At 36.0% G+C, this 21,208-nt stretch overlaps 2 protein-coding genes across 2 annotated transcripts; both read left to right on the forward strand.

The window, feature by feature from the left end:
- The first annotated feature begins 7,553 nt into the window (after positions 1-7,553).
- Positions 7,554-11,608, forward strand: LOC133294386 (DNA polymerase II subunit B3-1). Its single transcript, XM_061493038.1, has 4 exons — positions 7,554-8,048; positions 8,134-8,218; positions 11,065-11,106; positions 11,227-11,608. Exons 1-4 carry the CDS (start codon positions 7,638-7,640, stop codon positions 11,298-11,300), a joined length of 612 nt encoding a protein of 203 aa, XP_061349022.1. The 5' UTR covers positions 7,554-7,637; the 3' UTR covers positions 11,301-11,608.
- Positions 11,609-15,193: 3,585 nt separating this feature from the next.
- On the forward strand, positions 15,194-16,321 carry LOC133294379 (fasciclin-like arabinogalactan protein 12). Its single transcript, XM_061493031.1, has one exon. The coding sequence runs from the start codon at positions 15,290-15,292 to the stop codon at positions 16,040-16,042; it is 753 nt and encodes a 250-aa protein (XP_061349015.1). The 5' UTR covers positions 15,194-15,289; the 3' UTR covers positions 16,043-16,321.
- Positions 16,322-21,208: the final 4,887 nt, after the last annotated feature.

The following is a 21,208-nucleotide window of genomic DNA, read 5'->3' on the forward strand; positions in this document are numbered from 1 at the left end:
CAATTTGGATTACCTTAGGGTTTACTTAACAACCATGGGAGTTCCTAGTTTGATTCATGAACATGTTATAATTCTATGATTAGATTGTCACTGAATGTTTATGTTTGAATCATGCTGTTGTTTACATCTGTTTTGGGGTTTAAAAGAAATCCCCTCAATGTTTATTCACATATGCAATTACACACGCACACAAGGTGTTCGTGGAAATGCCTGTCCCAAAAATTGGCCTGGCGCTAAAACGTTTGGTTTCAACGTTCTAGCGCCCGTCCAGTTTTTTTTCACACGTTTAAGGCCAGGACGCTAAAACGCTCAGTGTGACCATTTTAGCGCCCAGGCCCTGTTTCATACCAAATTGAGGGTCTACATTAGGGCATTGTGGGTTGAAATTAATACATGTTTTGATCCAAATTCCCCACTACAAGAGTTCTAAATCTGGGAATTGTGGAATTGGATTCATGATATGTAATTGTTTGACATTTGGACTGATTTCCTCTTGTTTGTGTAGGCACAATGTCTTCTTCTTCTCAACCAGTTCCCTCTACATAGGGGAAGAAGAGATATAAGAAGCGAGCCCGAGTGGATCAAGGAGGCGATACTGCGGCTGAGCCTACCCTACAATTTGATGCTCATTTCTGGAAGAGTGAGGAACATGAGAAACGTTATACTGACAAGACTTCCAAGAGGCCATTTGTGAGAGAAAGAAAATTCGTCCTGGAAAAGGATGAATATCCTCAGTTTCAGTCTCAGCTGAAGACCAGTGATTGGGCAACTTTTGGAAAAATATTGGGTGATAGCAGCCCCAACATAACAAGGGAATTCTTTGCTAATGCGTTTAATGGAGATCAAGGAGGCAGGAGGACCTTCACTAGCTGGGTGAGGGGAAAGAAAGTGAAGTACGATGCTTACACCGTCCAAAAGCTGCTGAAGATAAGGTTCTGTGACTTTGTCAATAATGCCAGTTGTGAGTTCAGGAAGAACTGGCAGAAAATTGAAATTCCACCAAGGAGAAGTGACCCAGACTTTGAAACCTGGACCAAGATGGGGGCAGCTGAGCCTATTTTGCAGACTATAGCCAAACCTGGTGAAACTTGGGAGCTAACCAAAGATAAGGTTGCTCCTAAGTTGATTTGGTTGAGGCATTTAAATGGTGAGGCTAGAGTCTGGTTTCACTTTGTCATCTCAAATGTCATGCCCTCTTCCAACCAGGCAGAGGTCATCCTGAAGAGAGCTGTCCTGATTCACACTATCATGACCAAGGCGAAGGTGGAACTTCCTATTCTTCTAGCAGGACGGGGTCCCCGGCTTTCTTCCAAGACAGCATTTATGATATGGCTCACTCTGACAGTGACTCTGCTGCTTTGGGTCACTGTTCCTTGATTCAGCTGCTTTGTCAGAAAGCTGATGTAGATGTTACTGATAATGGGGCACCAACTAAATTGCACCCTACAATTGATGCCGCAATGATAACAAAGCAATTGAAGATAGGAGGAGGGGAGGCCACAGGATTGACCCCTGATAGGAAGTCTACAACTGAGAGTGATGATGAGTTAGAAGAAAGGCTACGGTCATGGGAGCAATGGACGGTGAATACTGACTTCCGTATGAGACATTTGCGCAGGCGTTTCCGGTTTATGCAGTCCAGCCAGCACTCATTTCAGACATATATGGTGAAGATGATGAAATCTATATGTGAGGCTCAGGGCTTAGATGTTATTGATTACCAGCCTGCTGTTTACCCTCATTCTGATGAGGAGGAAGCCTTTGAGGCAATTGCCCGGACTCACTATGCTGATCATGTGGATGGAGCTGCGCCTGCTGATGGTGCTACATCTTCCCATGCTGCACACACTTCAGAGAGACAGCCTGTTGTTGATGCCACTACCACAGAGACCACTGCTGCTGCTGCTGATCCACCTGCTGATACTGGTGCCATGGATGAGGACAGAGGTATTGATCCTGAGTACAACCCCTTGCCTACTGCTGATCCAGGCTCAGATTTGATGTTTACTGATGATGAGGAGTCTACTGACTAGACTTCTCATTTTGTTTTTACACATTTTCTGTTTTTACGGTTTTATTTTGGATATTTTTAGTTACTTTTGGTATTATTTTTAATTTTGTACATTTGTTAGTACATTGAGATTCTCTGTTTGGATGATGCACTTTTGAAATAGTACTGATGCTATTTGTTGATATGTGAATGTGTTTCAGAACTTGTCAACTGCTTTTTAGATTTAAATTAGTTGCTGGGGACAACAACGTTTAAGTCTGGGAATGGGGTGTGAATGAATGACATGATTGCAAAATTCCAACATAGTTGATGATGACACACAGTTGATGAGCCACAAACAAGGAAACATCTCAATCCTTTCTTTTAAATTCTTGTGAATGTAGTTTTAGGTAGTTTAGGTAGTGTTGTATATGTACAAAGGTTGGATTTAGAGTTGAGATGATGTGAATTTTATGAGGATAGGATGATCAAAGTTTTACATGATTGATCAAATTTTTTTGATGCAATTTGAAATCCTTGCATGTGTGCTAAATGATATGTTTGCATGACTCATGCTATGTGAGGAGTAGAGAGATCAGTTTGATGTATATAGAGGAATTCAAGCATGCACTCTGAACTGTGAGACATAGAGCCTATACAGAAAATTTTTTGTTCAGAGAGCACTTCACTGTATGAGTAACTCTAGAACTTGCCCTGTTTCTAACTTGAAATAGTTCATGGTTTGTAATGTAGAGTTTATTGAGGCATTTTTCTTTTGAACCAAATTTTCCTATTGCATGGAAGCCTTAAGCCTAAACTTGTTGTGATAAAACTAAAAGCCCTGCACTTATTCCAGATCCTAAGTTTTCAGATTATGTGTTCAGATAAGGGGTAAAGGATGAAAGCTCTGTTGGAGAAAGGTGTTTCTGCAATGAATAAAAATATTAAGTGTTAAGTGTTGGAAATCTGGAGAAAATGAAGAATGAAAAGGAAAAAGGAAGTAAAGGCACAAAGTGCTTGGTTTGGAAAAGGAAAAGAAAAAGGAAATGAGGAAAAAGGGAAATCAAAACAACACAAAGTGTTGAAAGTTGGAAGAAAAGGAGGAAGGAAGTTCAAGAAAAAGAAAAGTTGTAGAAAAGGTGGTGAAAAGAGTAAATGAAAAGGAAGAAGAGAATGAGAAGGATTAAGGAGTACATAGATAAATTCAATAGTGATCATCCTCTTATCTGAATCTGATTCATCTATCTAACCTTCTGCAACATCAAATCCTACCTTAGCCAACTACGTGCCAAGCCATTTTCCTAATCCTATACAGAATCCTATCCCTAGTCAAGTCATACCACCAAAGCCTCTTTTGTTCTGCTTATGAATCACTGCCACTATGGAAAGTGAGAAGATGGGCAAGCTTATAGTAGTTTGAGTGCACTGGAGATTGAGTGATGAGTACACCCTTAGACACTAGAGTGCAAGAGAGTTTATTCTCACAATTTTTGAGAAGTTCCGAGTGAGGGGGTGTTTTGTGTTGAAAGTCTCTGCATTTCATCTTACTGATCTGTTGAAAGTCATGTGATGAGGTTAAGCAAGTCATAGTAAAAGATAGATTGCTGGGTTGTTAGATTGTATCTTGGAAAGTTGATCTGTCATATTTCAATCCAACCTCATAAATTTCATGTGTAAAGAATCTCAAGTCTTTCTCTGTCTTTAAAGTTATTGTTGAGGACAACAATATTCAAATCTGGGAATTGTGATGAACCCTTAGTTCATCATGGTTTTTAGCAGGAATTAGGATCAAATTGTGTGATTAAATGATGAAAAACAAGGTCAATGTCCTAAGATGTCCTCAATTACAAGTTCAAGAGCTTTATTGGAAATTTGTATGATTTTTGTAGGAAAAGCAAGCTTGAAAGGCAACTGGAGAAGGAAGGAGATTTTGGAGCTCAAGAGGAGAAAAAATTGCCTAAGTGTTGAGCGCTAAAACGTCCACACTAAGCGTTTTAGCGCCCTGCTACAGGAAGAGGCCAAAACTTGCTGGTGATGAGCGCTAAAACGCCCACACAGAGCGTTTTAGCACGTTGCTGCACTTAGAAGATGGAAAATTGCTGGTCTTGGGCGCTAAAACGGCCTGCAATAAGCGTTTTAGCGCCCTGAAGTGGAAAAAAGACCCTGGTCTCCACCGCTAAAACGTCCAAATCTAGAGTTTTAGCGTTGGAGTCAGTTAAAGTCAGTTGAGCATTCACCAAGTTTGGACGCTAAAACGGTCATTTCTTAACGTTTTAGCGTTGGAGTCAGTTAAAAGCAGTTGAGCATACGTAAAGCATGGACGCTAAAACGGTCACTTATGGACGTTTTAGCGCCCACATCAGTTTTCTGTTTTTAATTGTAACACTATAAAAGGCAAAGCCTTCACACTTAGAAAAGGATCTCTGATCTCTGGATCTGATATATTCTCTCTCTCTCTCTTAAACTTTAGTCTGACTTCTCTCTAAATTCTCTTAGTGTTTGTAGTAGGATTTCTTTGTAATAGTTTGGAGATTGAAGACTTTCAACATGGAAATGAAGTTTGATTCTTCTTCTCTTGTCTATTCCTTAGTCATGTCTGAGTAGAGTCTTTGTAGTCTGAATGCAATAGAACTCCATGATAATATTATGTTGATCTGATTAATATGATGAAGTATTTTTCATGTGTTGATTTGAGATTTTCTGATTTAATTATTTCTATCAAGGAAGTAGTGTAGAACATGGATGTTTATATGACTTCTGTATCTGATAATCTCAACATCAGAATTCTAGTACTCAAGGGATTGATGCTAGAGTTCTGATGTAATCTTAAGACTTTAGTATGTCATGAATGTATTAAGAAAGAGATCACCAAGGGATTGAGGTTTCTGATTAATGTATCTATCAGGGTAGTAAGGGATTACATCTTGATGATAAGTAAAAGGTTGATTAACATCACATGGAAAAGAATTCATCATATGATCAGTTTTTACATGGGTTATTATGGAGGAAAGTTATTTTCTGACTACTTGTTGTTTTATTAATTCTTAATCCATATTTATTTTGTGTCAAATCACTTACAATCAATTTTCTGGTGACAAATTATTCATGACTTTTACAAATTCTTATCTGATTCAAATTAGTTTTCTATGGTTTATTGGTGCTTGAACACAATTCCTCGTGGGAACGATCTGTACTCATCATTTTATTACTTGTACGACTAGTGCACTTGCTAAACGTCCAACATGCACATCTCTCATATTCATCGTGAAGGAAACAGCGTGGCTAATTGGCTTGCCTCCTATTCTTATGAGTTTAATTGGCAGACTCAAGTATTTGTTGATTCTCCACAAGTGTGCCTTGGCATACTATTCTATGACTCTATAGGAGTAGGGTGACCCAGAGTTTGTAGCTAGTTTTTGTTTTTGTTTTCATGTTAATTTCCAAAAAAAAAAAAAATTATTTTTGAGGAAGAGGCTAACTATAAGTACTAATAGTCTATTATTATTAAAAAAGATCATTTTATATATAAAAGAAGTTGTTTTTCTCCTATTGCAAGAGAATCAATATTCATATATAAAATAATAAAAAAAATTAAAATTTAAGGAGAGACGAACTCCTTATCCTTTTTCTAGATCCACCCCCGCTTCCGGAGCTGTTTGGAGCGAGAAGATTCAACTATTCCGCACGCTTATGCTTTTGTACTGGACTACTGGTAAACTACAATGATTAATTAACATCCAAATCACAATGATTTTCTACCCTTCCCCCTATCCAATTATTCCTTCATGAGAATGGGTCTCGTAATCAATAGACACCATGCACATATATACCTCACTTACTTTGACCAAAACGAAAGTGGGGAGCATGATACTGAATGATAGCAACGCATATTGGACACTCGTCCATTCCAAATGAAGCTTGGTAGTGAACCATTCACAACCACTCTTAATGTCACATTCACCGCCATAAATTGAACCTAAACGACCAGAAAATTCATTGTTAGCTACCACATGATTCCACCTAAAATTGCTCCATATATGCAAAGTTAGCCCCCGCTTGGACAAATACCAAAAAAACTATTTGTTTTTTGTACTTTTTCCATTGGTGGGAGAAAAAGCTCCACAATTGGTGTTTTATGTCGCATTATTAATTTGTAAAGGAGAGAGCAAAGAATGTTATAAAATTAAAATGAGGAAAGAATCAGCAAAATGGCATCAGTAACACCAATAAGATCCAAATCGAACAATACATAATCGATGTTTGGCAATATCCACGTCTCTGTCTCACCAAACAATTTCCATAACTTACCAATCTTCATTTTCAGATTCTATTATAAGTAAAAGTCAGGCAAACAAATTTTTACAAAAGTTCTTATAATAAAAAAAAACCAAAAGTTAGAAGCTTCTTCAAAGAGTTTTTTTTATAAATTATATCAGCTTTTTTTGAAATAAATAACTTTTGGAAAAATGTGTATTATTTTAAAGGATGTAAAATTGTGACATTTTAAGTGAGAGAAAGAGATAAATAAAGGAAGAGAGAGTAGACAAAAAATATAAAGGTGTGAGTCCCACCTCTTTATGAGAGTGAAATAATATAAATTGTATCATTTAAAAGGACAAACACTTTTCCCAACTATTAAACTAAAATTTTTATATAATCATCAAACAACTTATATATTTATTTTTAAAGTTTTTTTTAACTTTAATATAAAAGTAGATTTTAGCTTGAAAAAAATAGGTACTAAACAGGCTATTTCGGTTGAGTTATAAATTAAGGGCATGTTCGGAGCACCTGATAAAGAAGATAGGATATGATAACTTATCATAGTCTACTTTTATCTCTTGTTTGGTGGGTCAATAGAATATGATTAGCTTATCCTATTGTCTCATTTTATCTTATCCAATACATGATTTCTTATCCTATGAGGGAGCTGAGTTAGGATTCAATAGGATAGGATATCAATATTGGATACCCAATATATCCCCACGTACCCAATGTATTTGTATTTATTGCATTATATATATTTTTTTTCCTCATTTCTCCTTCTCATAATCTTATCAGATTGCTAATTAGGTGTTCATTAAACACAAAACATGATATAGGCTTGTCAGCCTCATATTATTTCTTATCCTTATCAGCCTCATATTATATCTTACCCTTGTATCATATCCTATCCTGTCCACCAAACAAGATAATCATCAAATTTAAAATTTTAGCGGGCAATAACGATGAAAGTGGAAGGTTTACGCAAAAGTACGTATCTTGTAACGGAAAGATAAACACTTAATTAATGTGATAGAAAACAAGATCATATCTTGTGACCGAAAGATATGTGCACTTATTTTATTTCGTATTGAATTATCAATAATTGACCAAAATATATCAAAGAGTCTTCGATCTTCCGTGATTAAAAAAAGTTTAAGCAGCAACAGTCCAACAACAGGCCCATTTTATTGACATGGCAGTGAAGAGGCCCAGTACCATAAACGGACGGGCCCAATCTTCTGGCCCGAATTAAGCGGTAGGTAATTCGCCTGTAACGCTTCGTCTACGAGACCCGCTTCTCGGAGAAGGTGAAAAGTGAAAACCTATGTGTTTGTTTATGTGAGAGTCTGAACCTGAGAGTTGGAGGGTAAGTGCTTCTTCAATGGCTTCCTCCATCAATTCGAAATCAGAAAAGAATAAAACCAAAAACCGAGAAACCTCTTCAATTGGTAGTAAAACGAAAAAGAATAGAGACTCAGAGAAGGAGAACGAAAAGAAGAAGAAGAATAAGAAACTCAAGCTCAGCAATGGAAATTCGAAACGACCAGAGCAGCAAGAAGCTGAAGAAGACAAGACCGTTGTTTCCAATGGAAGAACTAGTGGTACGAAGCCTAAGAAATCAAAAGGAAAGCAACGCGAGCACGAAGAGGAAGAGGTAGGCGAAGTCGAAGGCGGAGAAGAAGACGCGAAAACGAACGTGTTTCCGATGAATCGTATAAGGACGATGATTAAGGGCGAAGATCCTGATTTGCGTGTTTCTCAGGAAGCTATATTGGCCATCAACAAAGCTGCGGTGATTTTTCTATTCACGGCATTTTCAGTTTCTATTTCACTTTTTCCTTTTCTTTTCTTCTTCAGCATTTGCTTTTCCCTTGCAGGAGAAGTTCCTTGAACAATTCACTCAGGACGCTTATGCTTGTTCTGTTCAGGACCGTAAGAAATCTCTCAATTACAAGCACCTATGTAATGTCTCTCTCATTCTCTATCCGAAGTTTTTTTTTTAACTATACTTGCACTAGCTGCTAAGTATGCTGTTTTTTTGGTATGATGTTAGTGAAGTATGTGAATGCCTTCTTGTATAATACGTTTGAATTTTTGATTAGTGTGTGAGTTCAATGAAGTTCGAAACTAGGTTATATTGGCAACTGGATCCACTATTTGCTGTAATGAAATTAGGGTTATTTGAAGGCCTTCTTCATGATTGGAGTAAATAAAATTTGTAACTGATTATTTATCCTCCGTTTACATTTATAAATTATATCTCTAGTTTGGGAACTCAAGGGTTAATTTATTTTTTTGCTTAATATTGGTTGAAAGTTGAAGGCTTGTAAGTTATTAGGATTATAATTATGATTTGTACCTTTTTTTATATGTACTTTGAAGATAACTGCTTGACTAGAATTCCCAAGTCATTTAATGGTTACACTTTTTGAGGTGGATAATGGATGGGTGAAATGAGCCTTTGAAAGGACTGTAGCCTTTAAGAAAGGAATATCATACTGGTCTCGTCCTGGTACAGTGAAACTCACATTCTAGAAGCTATCCCAAATCAAATCTAACAAGTTACCATTCGCCGGCTGTGGCGCATAGTGATTGACCCAAAAAATGCTATAGCATTATAGCCGATACAATGAAGTTCTGACACGTGTGTTAGAAAATACTGGAGCTGAACAGAAAGCAAGAAAATATTGGAGTCTTGCTGGAAATCTGAATTAAAAAGAGAGGCAGAGAGCTAGAAATCTATTCTGAAAGAGGGTGTTCTGATTATTAGAGCAAGAAATTTGTTGCTGGAAAGCCTCAAAGCAGAGGATAAAATACTGGAGTGGGTCGAGATAAAACAGAGGCAAGGAACCTTGCTGCAACAGAGTCAAAGCAAGCTTGCTGGAAAACTGAGCCTTGCTTCAAGGAGCTTCCTGAAGAACCGTCAGAAAGCTGAGCCTTGCTGATGGGCTTGTTGGAAAGTGAGCCAAAAATGAGTGAAGAGAGGCAGGAGTGGAGAGTGGGAAGAGAGAGGGGAGTTGAGACATAGGGTTCCAATATTATCGGGAAAAAGGGTAAAAGGTCAATTATACCCACCATAATATGTGCACGGGAAAAGGGTTACACATGAGCAAATATGAAAATATAGCACTGTGATTTGGGCTGCAATTGCAGCGATTATGCATAGCAGAAATACCACCTAGGTGCTGCTACATGCATTTGTAGCGCCATAGTTATCAAATGGGGGTAAAAGCCGACCCCCGAATTGTTATAGTGCTAATTAATTATAAAGTATCTTAAGAGTAGTATTAACTAATTATCTTCATTAGGAGTTAACTAATTGTAAAATATTTGTACACTGGAATACATTAATTATTGTACAAGTTCTTCGTGAGAAAATATCATCATTTGTACAAATATCCTAAGGAGTTCACAAAGGAGTAGTATTAACAAATATGGCAGAAAAAAGAGAGAGAATAAATCAAGGGGAGAAAAAAAAGGAAAGAAGAGAACTAGAAAAAAATTAGCATATTGAAAAATGGGGTTGAAGATCAAAGAGGACCTGAAGGTCTGGAACTGAGAGAATCGTCGGAAATGAAAGTGGAAGCTAGTCATTGGTTGCTAGGGTTGTCGCAAAGTGAGAGAGTGCGTTGAGATGTTCATACTTAAGATTAAAGATGGGGTTAAAAGACCATTTAACCCTTAAAATATGATATTTGGGACTTTAAATTGAGGGCAAAAATGGAATCTTACACTCCTCTATAGCGACACTATTGCATCACAATTTGGCTGCAATAGCCGCTGTTACAACCGCTACCGTGAATTGTAACATGACGGCACAACCAATAGCAGACGGTAGCCACTGCTCGCTACAGTAGTGCTATAGCCTGCAAAAGTAGTGCATTTGATAACTTTGTGTAGCGAGATTGTAAGATATAGCAGCGCTATTCATAACCTAGAATTCTAATAATAGTAAGTATTGAATATCTCTCCAATTTATGTGAATTAAGAAACATTTAGGTAAATCTCTCTTCTTGAACCATTTCTCATATTCATTTCCGAATAGTTATCAACCCATTCACTTATGAGTTATGAATATCATCAACCCTCTCTCCAAATTCTGCACACACCCAACTTGTAAATGCGGGATGCTACATTTGGCCACAACAATGCATTCAGGACCATCACTTGGTTTAGGAAACCTATATTTTGATTTTCATGTAAAAAGATAAACTAATCAATTTATGTTTGTGATTAAGATTAAACTAATATTAAGCTAGGCTTAAATGGTATAGATGTATGGTACAAATTGTTCAACTTCATCAGTGCCAAGGAATAGCGAAGGGAAGGGTAAATTATTTTCTAATGTCTGCCATTGCTCGATTTTAGAATTACTGTCCTTCCAAGCTATTGCGAAGATTGCCTTCTCTTTCCCCACGCAATATGAAGGAAACATTTATCCTGAAAAGAAAAACAGCAAGATTCCAGAGAAAAGTCACTAATCTAACCCATTAATTTGGCACCAACTTTTGATTCACTCCAAGCCTTTGGTTTCATTAGTTTCTTACTTCAATCTCTTTCAATAAGAGCAAAAGTGAGAGGGAGGGTGACTTCAAGAACTCGATTGTAATGGTTGGCAGTGTTAAAATGTAAAATATTAACCACCATAAGATTTTATATGTACGTAGGGCCTATATGGGTTGTAGATGTACTACTTTTTATGTCCATTGGATTTGATACTTGTCCATGTTTGTGTGTATGCTTGCTTGTTCATTGAGACCATTAAATGCTTTCCAATTACTTGACTACACACCTGCTTTTCATTTCAGCATATGTTGTTAGTAAGCAGAGGAGATATGACTTTCTTTCAGGTAATTTCTTATCCCTGTTGAAATGGTATCCAATTCCTATTGGAATATTTTAAGTTTACCGTTTCCTGTATTCACCTTATTCCAATTACAAGGTTGTCTACATTGCTTTTGCTTGTCCAGATTTTGTTCCTGAGAAAATGAAAGCTGAGGATGCATTAAGAGAGAGAAATTCAGGAGGGAATGGAGGAGATTAGAAAATAAAGCAATGCTAGTGGAGAATCTAAGTTTATACATTTTTAATCTTGTCAAATTTTGTTATGGAAACTTGTATCATGGTGAGTAATGTACTGCTTGTTCCTGAGACTGTGAAAGCTGAGGATGCATTAAGAGAGAGAAATTCAGGAGAGAATGGATGAGGTTAGAAAATTTAAAGCAATGCTAGTGGAGAATCTAAGCTTATACATATTTAATTTTGTTATGGAAACATGTATCATGGTGAGTGATGCACTGCTTTACATTTCCATAGTGTATTTATTTTCTCCCTTCTCTTTAAAAGTCCCATTCACATATGGCTAGATTTTTTTTTCCCCAGTAACTATGCATACTTAATGCTTGGCTTTGCTTTGGTAGCATGCTGCAACTGTTATATTGCTTCTTATTTTGAAAATCTTGTAACATATCTGTGGTTAATTTGCTGATGTAAAGATAGAAAGCATTCATTGATTTACTAAGTACAGGATGGAACCAATGCTTAAGCTATGTTTGGATACTTTTCTGTGGAGGGGAAGAGAGTGGAATGGAAGGGAAAGGAAGTAATGGGATGGAGGAGGAGTATCCCTTCCTTTGGATGTTTAAGGAAAGAAAAGGAGGGAAACCTTCTTCCCCTTGCTTGAGAGTTAAAGTTAAATTAGAGGTAATGAGAGTTACTCCCCCTTATTTAATTTCAAAAACCCTTTCCCATTGCTCCTGCCCACCCTGCCAGTTCAAAGGCTTTGAGGGGGGAAGGAGTAGGAAGAAGTGGTTTTAGTGACCCTTCTCCTGGTTCAGCTGGTTCCCCTTTTTCACTTGCTCGGTTCCTCACTCCTTTCCCCTCCTTAAAAACTGGAAAACTGTGGTTTTGGTGACTTCCCCCCTCTCTTGTCCCTCTCCTAAATTCTCCCATTCAGACATAGCATTAATTTTTGTTTAAAAAAAAAAAAAAAGACATAGCATTAATTTTTTGGTTTCCACTAATTTAAAAATGAGTTAAATTGCTTTTTTTGATGCTATACATTCCTTTCTTCTGCCTAATATTTGTATCTTGGTCATAAATATTTGCTTGGTGCTTTGGATGGCTATATGGTCATTTTGAGGGTCACAGTAAGAAACTACATTTGAGCATGGAATAAAATATATGACTTTCTTTCCCTTTCCGAAATTGGCATTTGGCATGTTTGTATGTGCTGCATGCGTCGTGGGCATAAACCAGTATTCTCCACCAGGTGTACACTGTACAGCTTTAGCAGGTATTAGTACAGTTGTCTTCTAGAGGAGGTTGCTTAGGAAGGTGTTGCTAAATGTTTGGATTAGGATGCCAAGATATGATGCTGCAATCATGTAGAAACACTTTCACATCTTCCATGTTTTATAAGCCTTCTCACTTCATGCTGCATGCACTTAGAAAGGCCCATTGCAAGCTGCAGCTTCTTTCAGGTGTCATTTTTTGAGTTAAGCAAATTCTATTTGTAGCTCTTGAACAGCATTTGATAACGCCAGGAAGTACAGAAGATGCAGATCTGAAGCATAATCTGTTAGTTGGTTCAGCCAAATTTTAATGGCTTCAAACTCATTTGAGTTTCAGATTCCTCTAGAAATGAGTAGATCATAATCCTTTGTTTGGAACCGTCAATTTTCCAGCATTGGAAAGCTCATTTTCCCTTTATGTATCACAAGAAGATGAAAATACATTTTTTTTTAACTTGTGTTTTTTGGTCTGTGAAAATTTCATATTCGTTGATAAATCAGAAAAGTGGTCTACCTAGATATGACTTCCTCTATTCAAGGAGGAAGAAAGACTCAGAAAGCAAACCCACCCTCTTCATAACTTGAAAACTCAGCACTCTTCTGAACCACCATTCTAGGCATTCTAAAGAACGACAAAATTGATTCCCATGTAACATGCAGAAACCCTGTGACTGAACCGGTTTTATCTAAATTTAGATGGAATCCCTGTGAACTCTCATTTATATGTTTCTATCTGAAGTATTGGCTCATATTGAGCCTGCAATCAAAGCTACGTTGACATTCCACCGGCAGCCAAAAAAAGTTATCTAAAGAACCAATTCAACCTAAAAATTTAAGTTGTTGAGTGAGGTTACATTATTGATTTTATATATCTTAATACGCCTCTTCATACGAGAGTCCACTGGGCTTGAAGGATGGACAATGCACATGTCTACCTATCTGTGCGAACAAAGAAATTTCACTTGAAAGAAAGTGGGGGGTGACGAGGATCTAATCCGGGACACGAGGCTCTGATATCATGTAAAGAATTAATTCATCCTAAAAGTTTAAGCTTTTGGGTGAGGTTACATTAATGATTTTATATATCAACAAGGGCAATGGAGACTGTGGTCTAGATTGTGAGATTTTTAAATGTCAATAGTGATGGTTATTTCTATCCGAAATCCAGAATGCAGAGCAACTACAACTTGAAGTGGACCTCTCAACAGCTCTTGCAAGCCATGGAGATGATCAAATAATTATATGTGAATGAGTTACCACAGCAGAATAGTCGATACTGTGAAAGATCTGGTTGAAGCAAGTATCTGTCGTGTTAGTTTTAGGAATCATATCTGCTGGTAATTTTAAAATATATTCAAACTCTTAAATTCGTTGGTGTTTCCTGCGATGCACGGACATGCGATTTTTTAAAAAAAATTAGTGTCGGACATGTGTCGGAAACCGACACTTGTCCGATACGCGGTCAACATTTTAAGACACGTGGTCAATGCTTTGACACGTTCTGACATGCTTTTTTGACACGCAGTCAATTTTTTTCTACACGCGGTCAACGCTCCGACACGTATCCGACATGTTTTTTGTTTTTTTAGAACTGAATTTTATTTTATTAACTAAACATAAAAACATAATTTATAAATCAATTTTTTTTTTCTGTTATGAAATTTGACTTGAAAAATTTTAAAAAGGTACGAAAAATTATTTTTGTTTATATTTATGTTATAAAATTTGATTACTTGATTGATTATATGACTTATTATGGACTATTATATGTATTAAATATAAATTATATTATATATATTAAAAATATTATTTAATATCAAAATGTGTCCCAACACGTCGGAATATAATATTTTTTAGAATTAATGTGTCAGCGTGTCATATTTCGTATCCTATATTAATTTCGGTGCTCGATGGCTATGTATACACGTAGGAGCCCCATAATATATGATTTTGAATATCAAGTGCGACAAAAGTAAAAAAACTTTGAACTCAGATTTAAAATAGCCATCGTCCATTTTGCACGGAATTGCATTCATTCAACATTCTTATTGAAAAGGATATCATCTGATAAAAATTTATGGTAACAATCTTCTTTATAGAAACTAGACAAAGAGAGAATTTTCTCTCGGCTCAAACTAGTACATGCAATCATTTGTTAAACCGTCGTTCTTCCCCAGCAAACGTTATAATCAAACACGTTGGTGAAAAGTAGCACTAGCAATGCATCGTAGGTCAGAGGCTGACATCCCCGGGATTGATCCAGGTAAACCTACTCACGTTACTCACTCAAAATTAATGTATCATCAAACATCTTTCTATATCGTCTTGCAAAAGTCAATTAGGGAATTGTTACTTAAGATAGTGGCAAAGCTCTTGTTTTGCTACTTCTGAAGAATTACAACTTGCAAGTGAATGTTACGCAATCGTACTCATCTTTTTTTGACCCACTTAGATCTCACTATTTTTCCTGCCTTACCAAGCAATCCAACTGGCTAATACAGTAATGCATTTCCATTGACACACCACCTTTCAATAATACAGAAGCAGATATCCTAACAACTGAAGTTTCTACATAAACATTCCACCTAATTTTAAGAAAACCCCCTTTGGGGTTTCCATATATTTCCCTCCCTCCATATCACTCCCACATCAACCACACACCACAAGGATCACTCTTTCATTTTCCACTCCTTTCTCACCACCACCATCCCCACTGAATCTCAATCAACAGAAACAAAAGATGGTGATGATGAAGCACTCATTCTTCTCTCTCCCACTTCTTCTAATGATCTTTTGCTATTCCACCACCACATTAGCCCAGTCACCTGCTGCTGCCCCTGCCCCAACACCTTCATCACCCCCGACAGACATCATAAGAATCCTCAAAAAAGCTGGAGGTTTCACCACTCTAATCCGTCTTCTGCAGACAACCCAAGTTGCCACACAGATCAACGCCCAACTCTTGAACTCAAACGGTGGTTTAACCTTATTTGCACCAAATGACAATGCCTTCTCAAGCCTCAAACCTGGCTTCCTCAATTCCCTTAATGATCAGCAAAAGAACGAGCTCATCCAATTCCACTTGCTACCCACATATGTTTCCACATCAAACTTTGATACCTTGAGCAACCCAGTGAGAACACAAGCTGGTGAAAACCCTGATAGGTTGGCACTGAACATAACCAGTTCAGGAAACCAAGTGAACATGACAACGGGTATTGTTAACACTACACTTGGTGGTACTGTATACACTGATCACCAGCTAGCTGTTTATCAAGTGGACAAGGTGCTTCTTCCTCGTGACTTCTTCGTTGCTAAGCCTCCTGCACCAGCTCCTGCACCTGCAAAACCTAAGGCTTCTAAGAAGAAATCTGCAGAGGGTCCTGAAGCTGCAGCAGATGATGACTCTGCAGCTGTAATGAGTGTGAAACAGATGCAGTTGATGTGGGTTCCCATTGCAGTTGCTACAGTTGTAGTAGCAGCATTTTCATGATGATGATGATGAAAGTTTGAAGAAGATGAAGCTGCCAAGTAGGGTAAGATTGAAGGGGAAGAAATGGATCCACATTTTGCAGACTTGCAGTGCTTTTCAATAATTGTCTTATTTTCCTTTCTTTCCTTTTTTCTTTTTTCTTTTTCTTTTTCTTCTCTTATGGATAAGTCTTTCTGGGGTGAAAATTAAATTGGATTTATGAAGCCTTCATATCTTGTGAATTACGTATGAGAATTTTGTGTACTACAAGTTGCAATCAAAGAACTTTTAATAGAAAGATGGCACAAGTTTTGTTTACTTTTATTCTACCATTACCAGTTAACTCTCTACAAAAAATATATATTAAAAATGTGTATTTTTTTTTTTTTAAGATGTTAAGTACTTCTATTATTTGTTTAACATTATATACTTAAAATAATTAGCATGATGTTAAGAGGAATATTGAAGAGAATATAGCAACTCTTTACAAAAACTTAATTGTGCAAATCCAGAAAAAGGTGGCTGAATTATAAATAATATAAGCTCAATCATGAGGTAAATTAAACAGAATTAGATGTAGTTATGTTAGGCCTAGCTATGTGATTCTCCAAAAATTAGGTGTAAGCAATAATTTGATAGTTACATTTATTTTGTTGGTCATGTTGCAGAAAAATATCTTGTTAATATTTGAAATCGAAATTTCTTCTAGTTGTTATAAGTTGGGTTATTTAAAAAAACAATCAATAATAAGATTAAGTAAAGAAAAATATAGTTAGTCATCTTACTGTGAAAGAATAAACTATGACGTTACGTATAGCTTTAGAAAAATATAAAAACAATGCTAACTATATTATGTGGAATAACATCCCTGCCATAAATAAATAAATAAATTATCAATTTAGTGTTTTGAAAAAAAATTAGTTATAGTTTAGCTCTTGAATTTAAATATGTACAATTAGTCCCTAAATTTACAAACTTTATATCAAGTTAATTAGTCCTTTATAAGTCTTACATTCACAAAACAAATTTAGATGTTTCTTCCAATTAAACCTTATTAAAATAAGATTTTCATTTTTTTTCTTGAACAGTCTTATCCATTAACAGAATAATCATATTAAAGGTAATTTTGGTTGTTGTAAGGAAGAATAAGGGATCATAAATATTGAATGGAGACATGATAACTACAAATATATTTTTGGTTATACACTTCGAATCACTGGGGAACCTAGGTGGGCACTTATCTCAGCAAGTGCGTACATAAGATTTTGGATTTTTTTTTTTGTAGCTATGTAGATCTTTATTTGTCTTTTGGTTTAATGTTTATATTAAGAGTAAATATCATTTTAAGTTCCTAACAAAAAATATAGTTCCCACTTTAGTCCCTTATCAAAAATTAGTCTCGAGGAGGTCCTTAAAAAATTCAAAGTGGATCAATTTAGTTAAAATTGTGATCCTTCACAAATTCAAAAAAGACCTGCATTAGTCCCTCAAAAAGACTAAAATGAGTCCACTTTAAATTTCATAGGGACCAAGTGACTATTTTTTTTATAATGGACTAAAGTGGGGAGTGGAGTTTTTCTTAGGGACCAAAAAAGATATTTATTCTTATATTAGTTAGCAACGTAGCAATGTACAGAGATGATTAAAACAATGTAGCAAGACAAATTGAGTAGAGAGAAAACTTATTCTTCCACCCGTGTCACGTACCCACTCCCATAATTTCTTCATCCTTTGTTATGGAAGTAACTAGATTATGAGCGGTTCAAGCGTTAATTTAAACTTTATTTACAAAAAAATATTTCGGGGGCGCTTCCCCCGAACCCCCCCTACTAAATGTGCGGACATAAAGAATTTTTTTTGGATCTGCCATGCTTTAAATAAGGCCACCCCCTCCCCAAAAAATAAATAAAAGAAGGGCTTTCACTTCTCTTTTTTTTTTTTTTGTAATACATACATTTTTTTGTAATACGGGCTTTCACTTCTCTTATTGCATGAGAAGTTTGAAAGTTCCTATGGACAGTATAACTTGTGGTGGGAAGTCTTTTTCACATAGAAATCCAAAAATACAAACATTGCATACATCTACTTGTTAAAACAGGCCTCAGAATTTATATAGAGATCCGGTGTTACGCGGTGTAGATTGAGACCCATGGTTGAAGCAACACAAGCAAACTCGCATGGAGTTCATTACTTACTTGCATCTACCATGGTCCAAATACCCGGAAGGTGTCACGAGTCCAAAGAACATTAAGATTGACCCCTATGTCAATTGTTTAAGGTAAATAGAAAAAACAAAGGAAGAAAGCCAACCCCTAATAAAAGCAACACCTAAAGAATCATCCGTAAAACTTTAAAGGGTAGTTTAGTTAGCAATTCAATTTCCAGGGGTTTGTTTTGATCAGGGATTTAAATTTTAGCCAAAGTAAATTTTTGAAATTTTTTGGAGGTCAGAGAAAAAACTGTCTCCCCCTCAAAGGGGGATTAACCTTGCTCTTCCTTCTGTGACAATGGTCCAATGTAATACATTCTCTATTCCAACGAGGAGTTAGCTTTAAGAGCGGTACTTCAAGGACCGGCATGAGAAGGTTACGTGGAAATACCTCTAGATTATCTATCAGAAAAAAAAGAAAAAAAGAATCATCCGAAAAAATAAAAAATAATCAATAGGGCGGTGATGGGGAGGTTACTGCATCAGTGATGACTGATGGGGATTTGAAGTATAATCCTCAACTAGGGCACTGTAAGCCAGTAATGGCGGAAAGGATAGAATCTGAAGTTAGTTAACATCTTCATATGAGTGATTCCATATATGAATCACCCAAATTGCATCTATGGAATCAGACCCGCAAAAGATAGCCCCAAACTAACTCAAATTAATTAATTATACTTGGATTAACTGGAGGATCCAAATCCTTAAGGTTCTCTTTATATTGGAATTCAACGAGGAGAAAGTAAAGAAAAAGAAGAAGAAAAAGAAAAGGGTATGTTTATTGTTCCTAAAATGATAAAATATAAGTAAGGGACTAGTGTACTTCTTTTCGTTTCAGCAACCATATATATAGAGGTAGCAACATCTTTTTATTTTTATTTTTGTAGATTCGGTAGCAAAATCTTAACCTTCTATTGCTTCTAATACAGTGGTAAAGATTTGAACAACTTACCTACATAAGAGTTTTAAGCCTCAAGAAGATCTGGGTTAGTGGTAACTGAAGTGATGTAACACCTATGAAATCACTCATGGTTATGTGGTAGTTTTACGGTCAATTTTCTTGTATCATTAGTCGTTACGGTGTCTCTTTTTTCTTGCAGAATGACATGGGCCATTAGGGATGAAACTGGGTCGGGTCGGTCTACATGGGCTTACGGCTCGGCCTACAACAGGCTAGACCTGGCCTAGTATATTTTGTATAATAGGTCAGACTCGGGCCTTAAAAAAGCATGTTTAATAAAAAGGCCGTAGACCCACTTTTAAAAGGCCGGACCTATGAGCCTACAAGCCGACCTATATTGTATTATTTATTTTAAATAAAATAAAATAAAATAGAGTAAGTATGCCTTGAAAAAAAGAAAGATATAAATTTAATCAATTGCAATTATTTATAACTTAATCATATTCGATTATATTTTAATAGAAATCTTATTTTATTTCTTATATAGGAGGAACCAACATCTCAATATGTTAGATTGTGTATATAAATATATTAAAAGATTTTTGGTAGAGGTTATACTTACTACAAACATCATGATGTGTTTGTTGGATTCATGTAGTTATTTTAATTTACATAGTATGGATTTGTTTGTTGGATCTGATGAAATATATGTTATTTAATTTGAGCATTTTGTTTTTGAAAATGACTTAAATGCATATTGTATTAGTTTTGTTATGATTCATGATTCTGTTTGGACGTTGAAATTATAACTTTTGGTGTAGCAACAGAATTTTTGGTGTAGCAACAGAATTTGAGTACTTTGTAAAGTTGATTCATGGTTCTGCTTGGAAGTTAAAAATTAACAGGCTAACGGGCCAAGCCAGACCATTTGTTTTTTTTCATAAACGGGTCAAACCAGGCTAACAGTTAGACTCATACTAGGCTTGGGCTGGGCCAAATTAAAATTTTTTAACGTAAGCTTGGATTTTTCGGAACAAAGCTCGGCTCAGCCCAGCCCACTTTCACCCCTGCTGGCCATACTCGTGCAGCCTTGAGATAACTTGCTAGCCTTGGTGATTTGGACGCTCTAAACATTTTTAGGTATAATAAATATGGAAAATCATACTTTCATATGAGATTAATTTCTTATGATATACTCACATTAAAAAATATGTCTTTCTTTTTTCTTTTTTAAATTGGTAGACCCACTTTATTTGTCTCTCAACATTAAAGAATTTTTCTCCTATTACACAAGAGAAATAATCCCTAATAAATATTGAGAATAAAATCATCATCATCATCATCATCATATATATATATATATATATATATATAAAGAGTTCTTATTTGCATCATCACTTCATTTATTAAGAGTTCTTATTATAATTTTAACTTAATTAATCATCCTCCATATGAGTTTAGTCATGAAAGCTGTGGTTGTTGATTCATTATCCTACTTTTTGTACTTAGAAAATAATATCAGTTGATAATGTTTTCCATATTTGCATCACTCTCAAAAGAAACAAAAACACATCAATTTTATTAATTAAATAAATAAAAAGCTTCTGTTTGTTATTTTAAAATGTATGACATTTGTCTTGATTTGAAGAGGTGAGGCACATTAGATGAGTTGTTGATCCGCTTTATATTCAAGTGAGTCTTAATAAATCTTTGTAAGCAGAAGGACTGTTCTCCATAAGCTCATAATTTAGGTTCATTAGATATGGCCAAAATTTGTGCTATCCCGCGTACCTAGGGGTGAAAGTGGGCTGGGCTGGGCCAAGCTTTGTTCCGAAAAGCCCAAGTCTATGTCAAAAAATTTTAATTTGGCCTGGCCCAAGCCTAGTATGAGTCTAACTGTTAGCTTGGCTTGGCCCGTTTATAAAAAAATAAATGGTCTGGCTTGGCCCGTTAGCCTGTTAATTTTTAACTTCCATGCAGAACCATGAATCAACTTTACAAAGTACTCAAATTCTATTGCTACACCAAAAATTTCAACGTCCAAACAGAATCATGAATCATAACAAAACTCATACAA

This window comes from Gastrolobium bilobum, unplaced genomic scaffold, assembly GCF_033153095.1.
Source record: "Gastrolobium bilobum isolate Gb01-03AN ecotype WA unplaced genomic scaffold, APGP_CSIRO_Gbil_v1 utg36521, whole genome shotgun sequence".
Classification (NCBI taxonomy): Eukaryota; Viridiplantae; Streptophyta; class Magnoliopsida; order Fabales; family Fabaceae; genus Gastrolobium; species Gastrolobium bilobum.

Excerpts from the sequence above, each read along its gene's own strand:
- LOC133294386 (XM_061493038.1), top strand. The coding sequence starts at position 7,638 with ATGGCTTCCTCCATCAATTCGAAATCAGAAAAGAATAAAACCAAAAAC. Across the intron at positions 8,049-8,133 it reads TGGCCATCAACAAAGCTGCG|GAGAAGTTCCTTGAACAATT; the intron begins GTGATTTTTCTA and ends TTTCCCTTGCAG. Across the intron at positions 8,219-11,064 it reads TCTCAATTACAAGCACCTAT|CATATGTTGTTAGTAAGCAG; the intron begins GTAATGTCTCTC and ends TTTTCATTTCAG.
- LOC133294379 (XM_061493031.1), top strand. The coding sequence starts at position 15,290 with ATGGTGATGATGAAGCACTCATTCTTCTCTCTCCCACTTCTTCTAATG.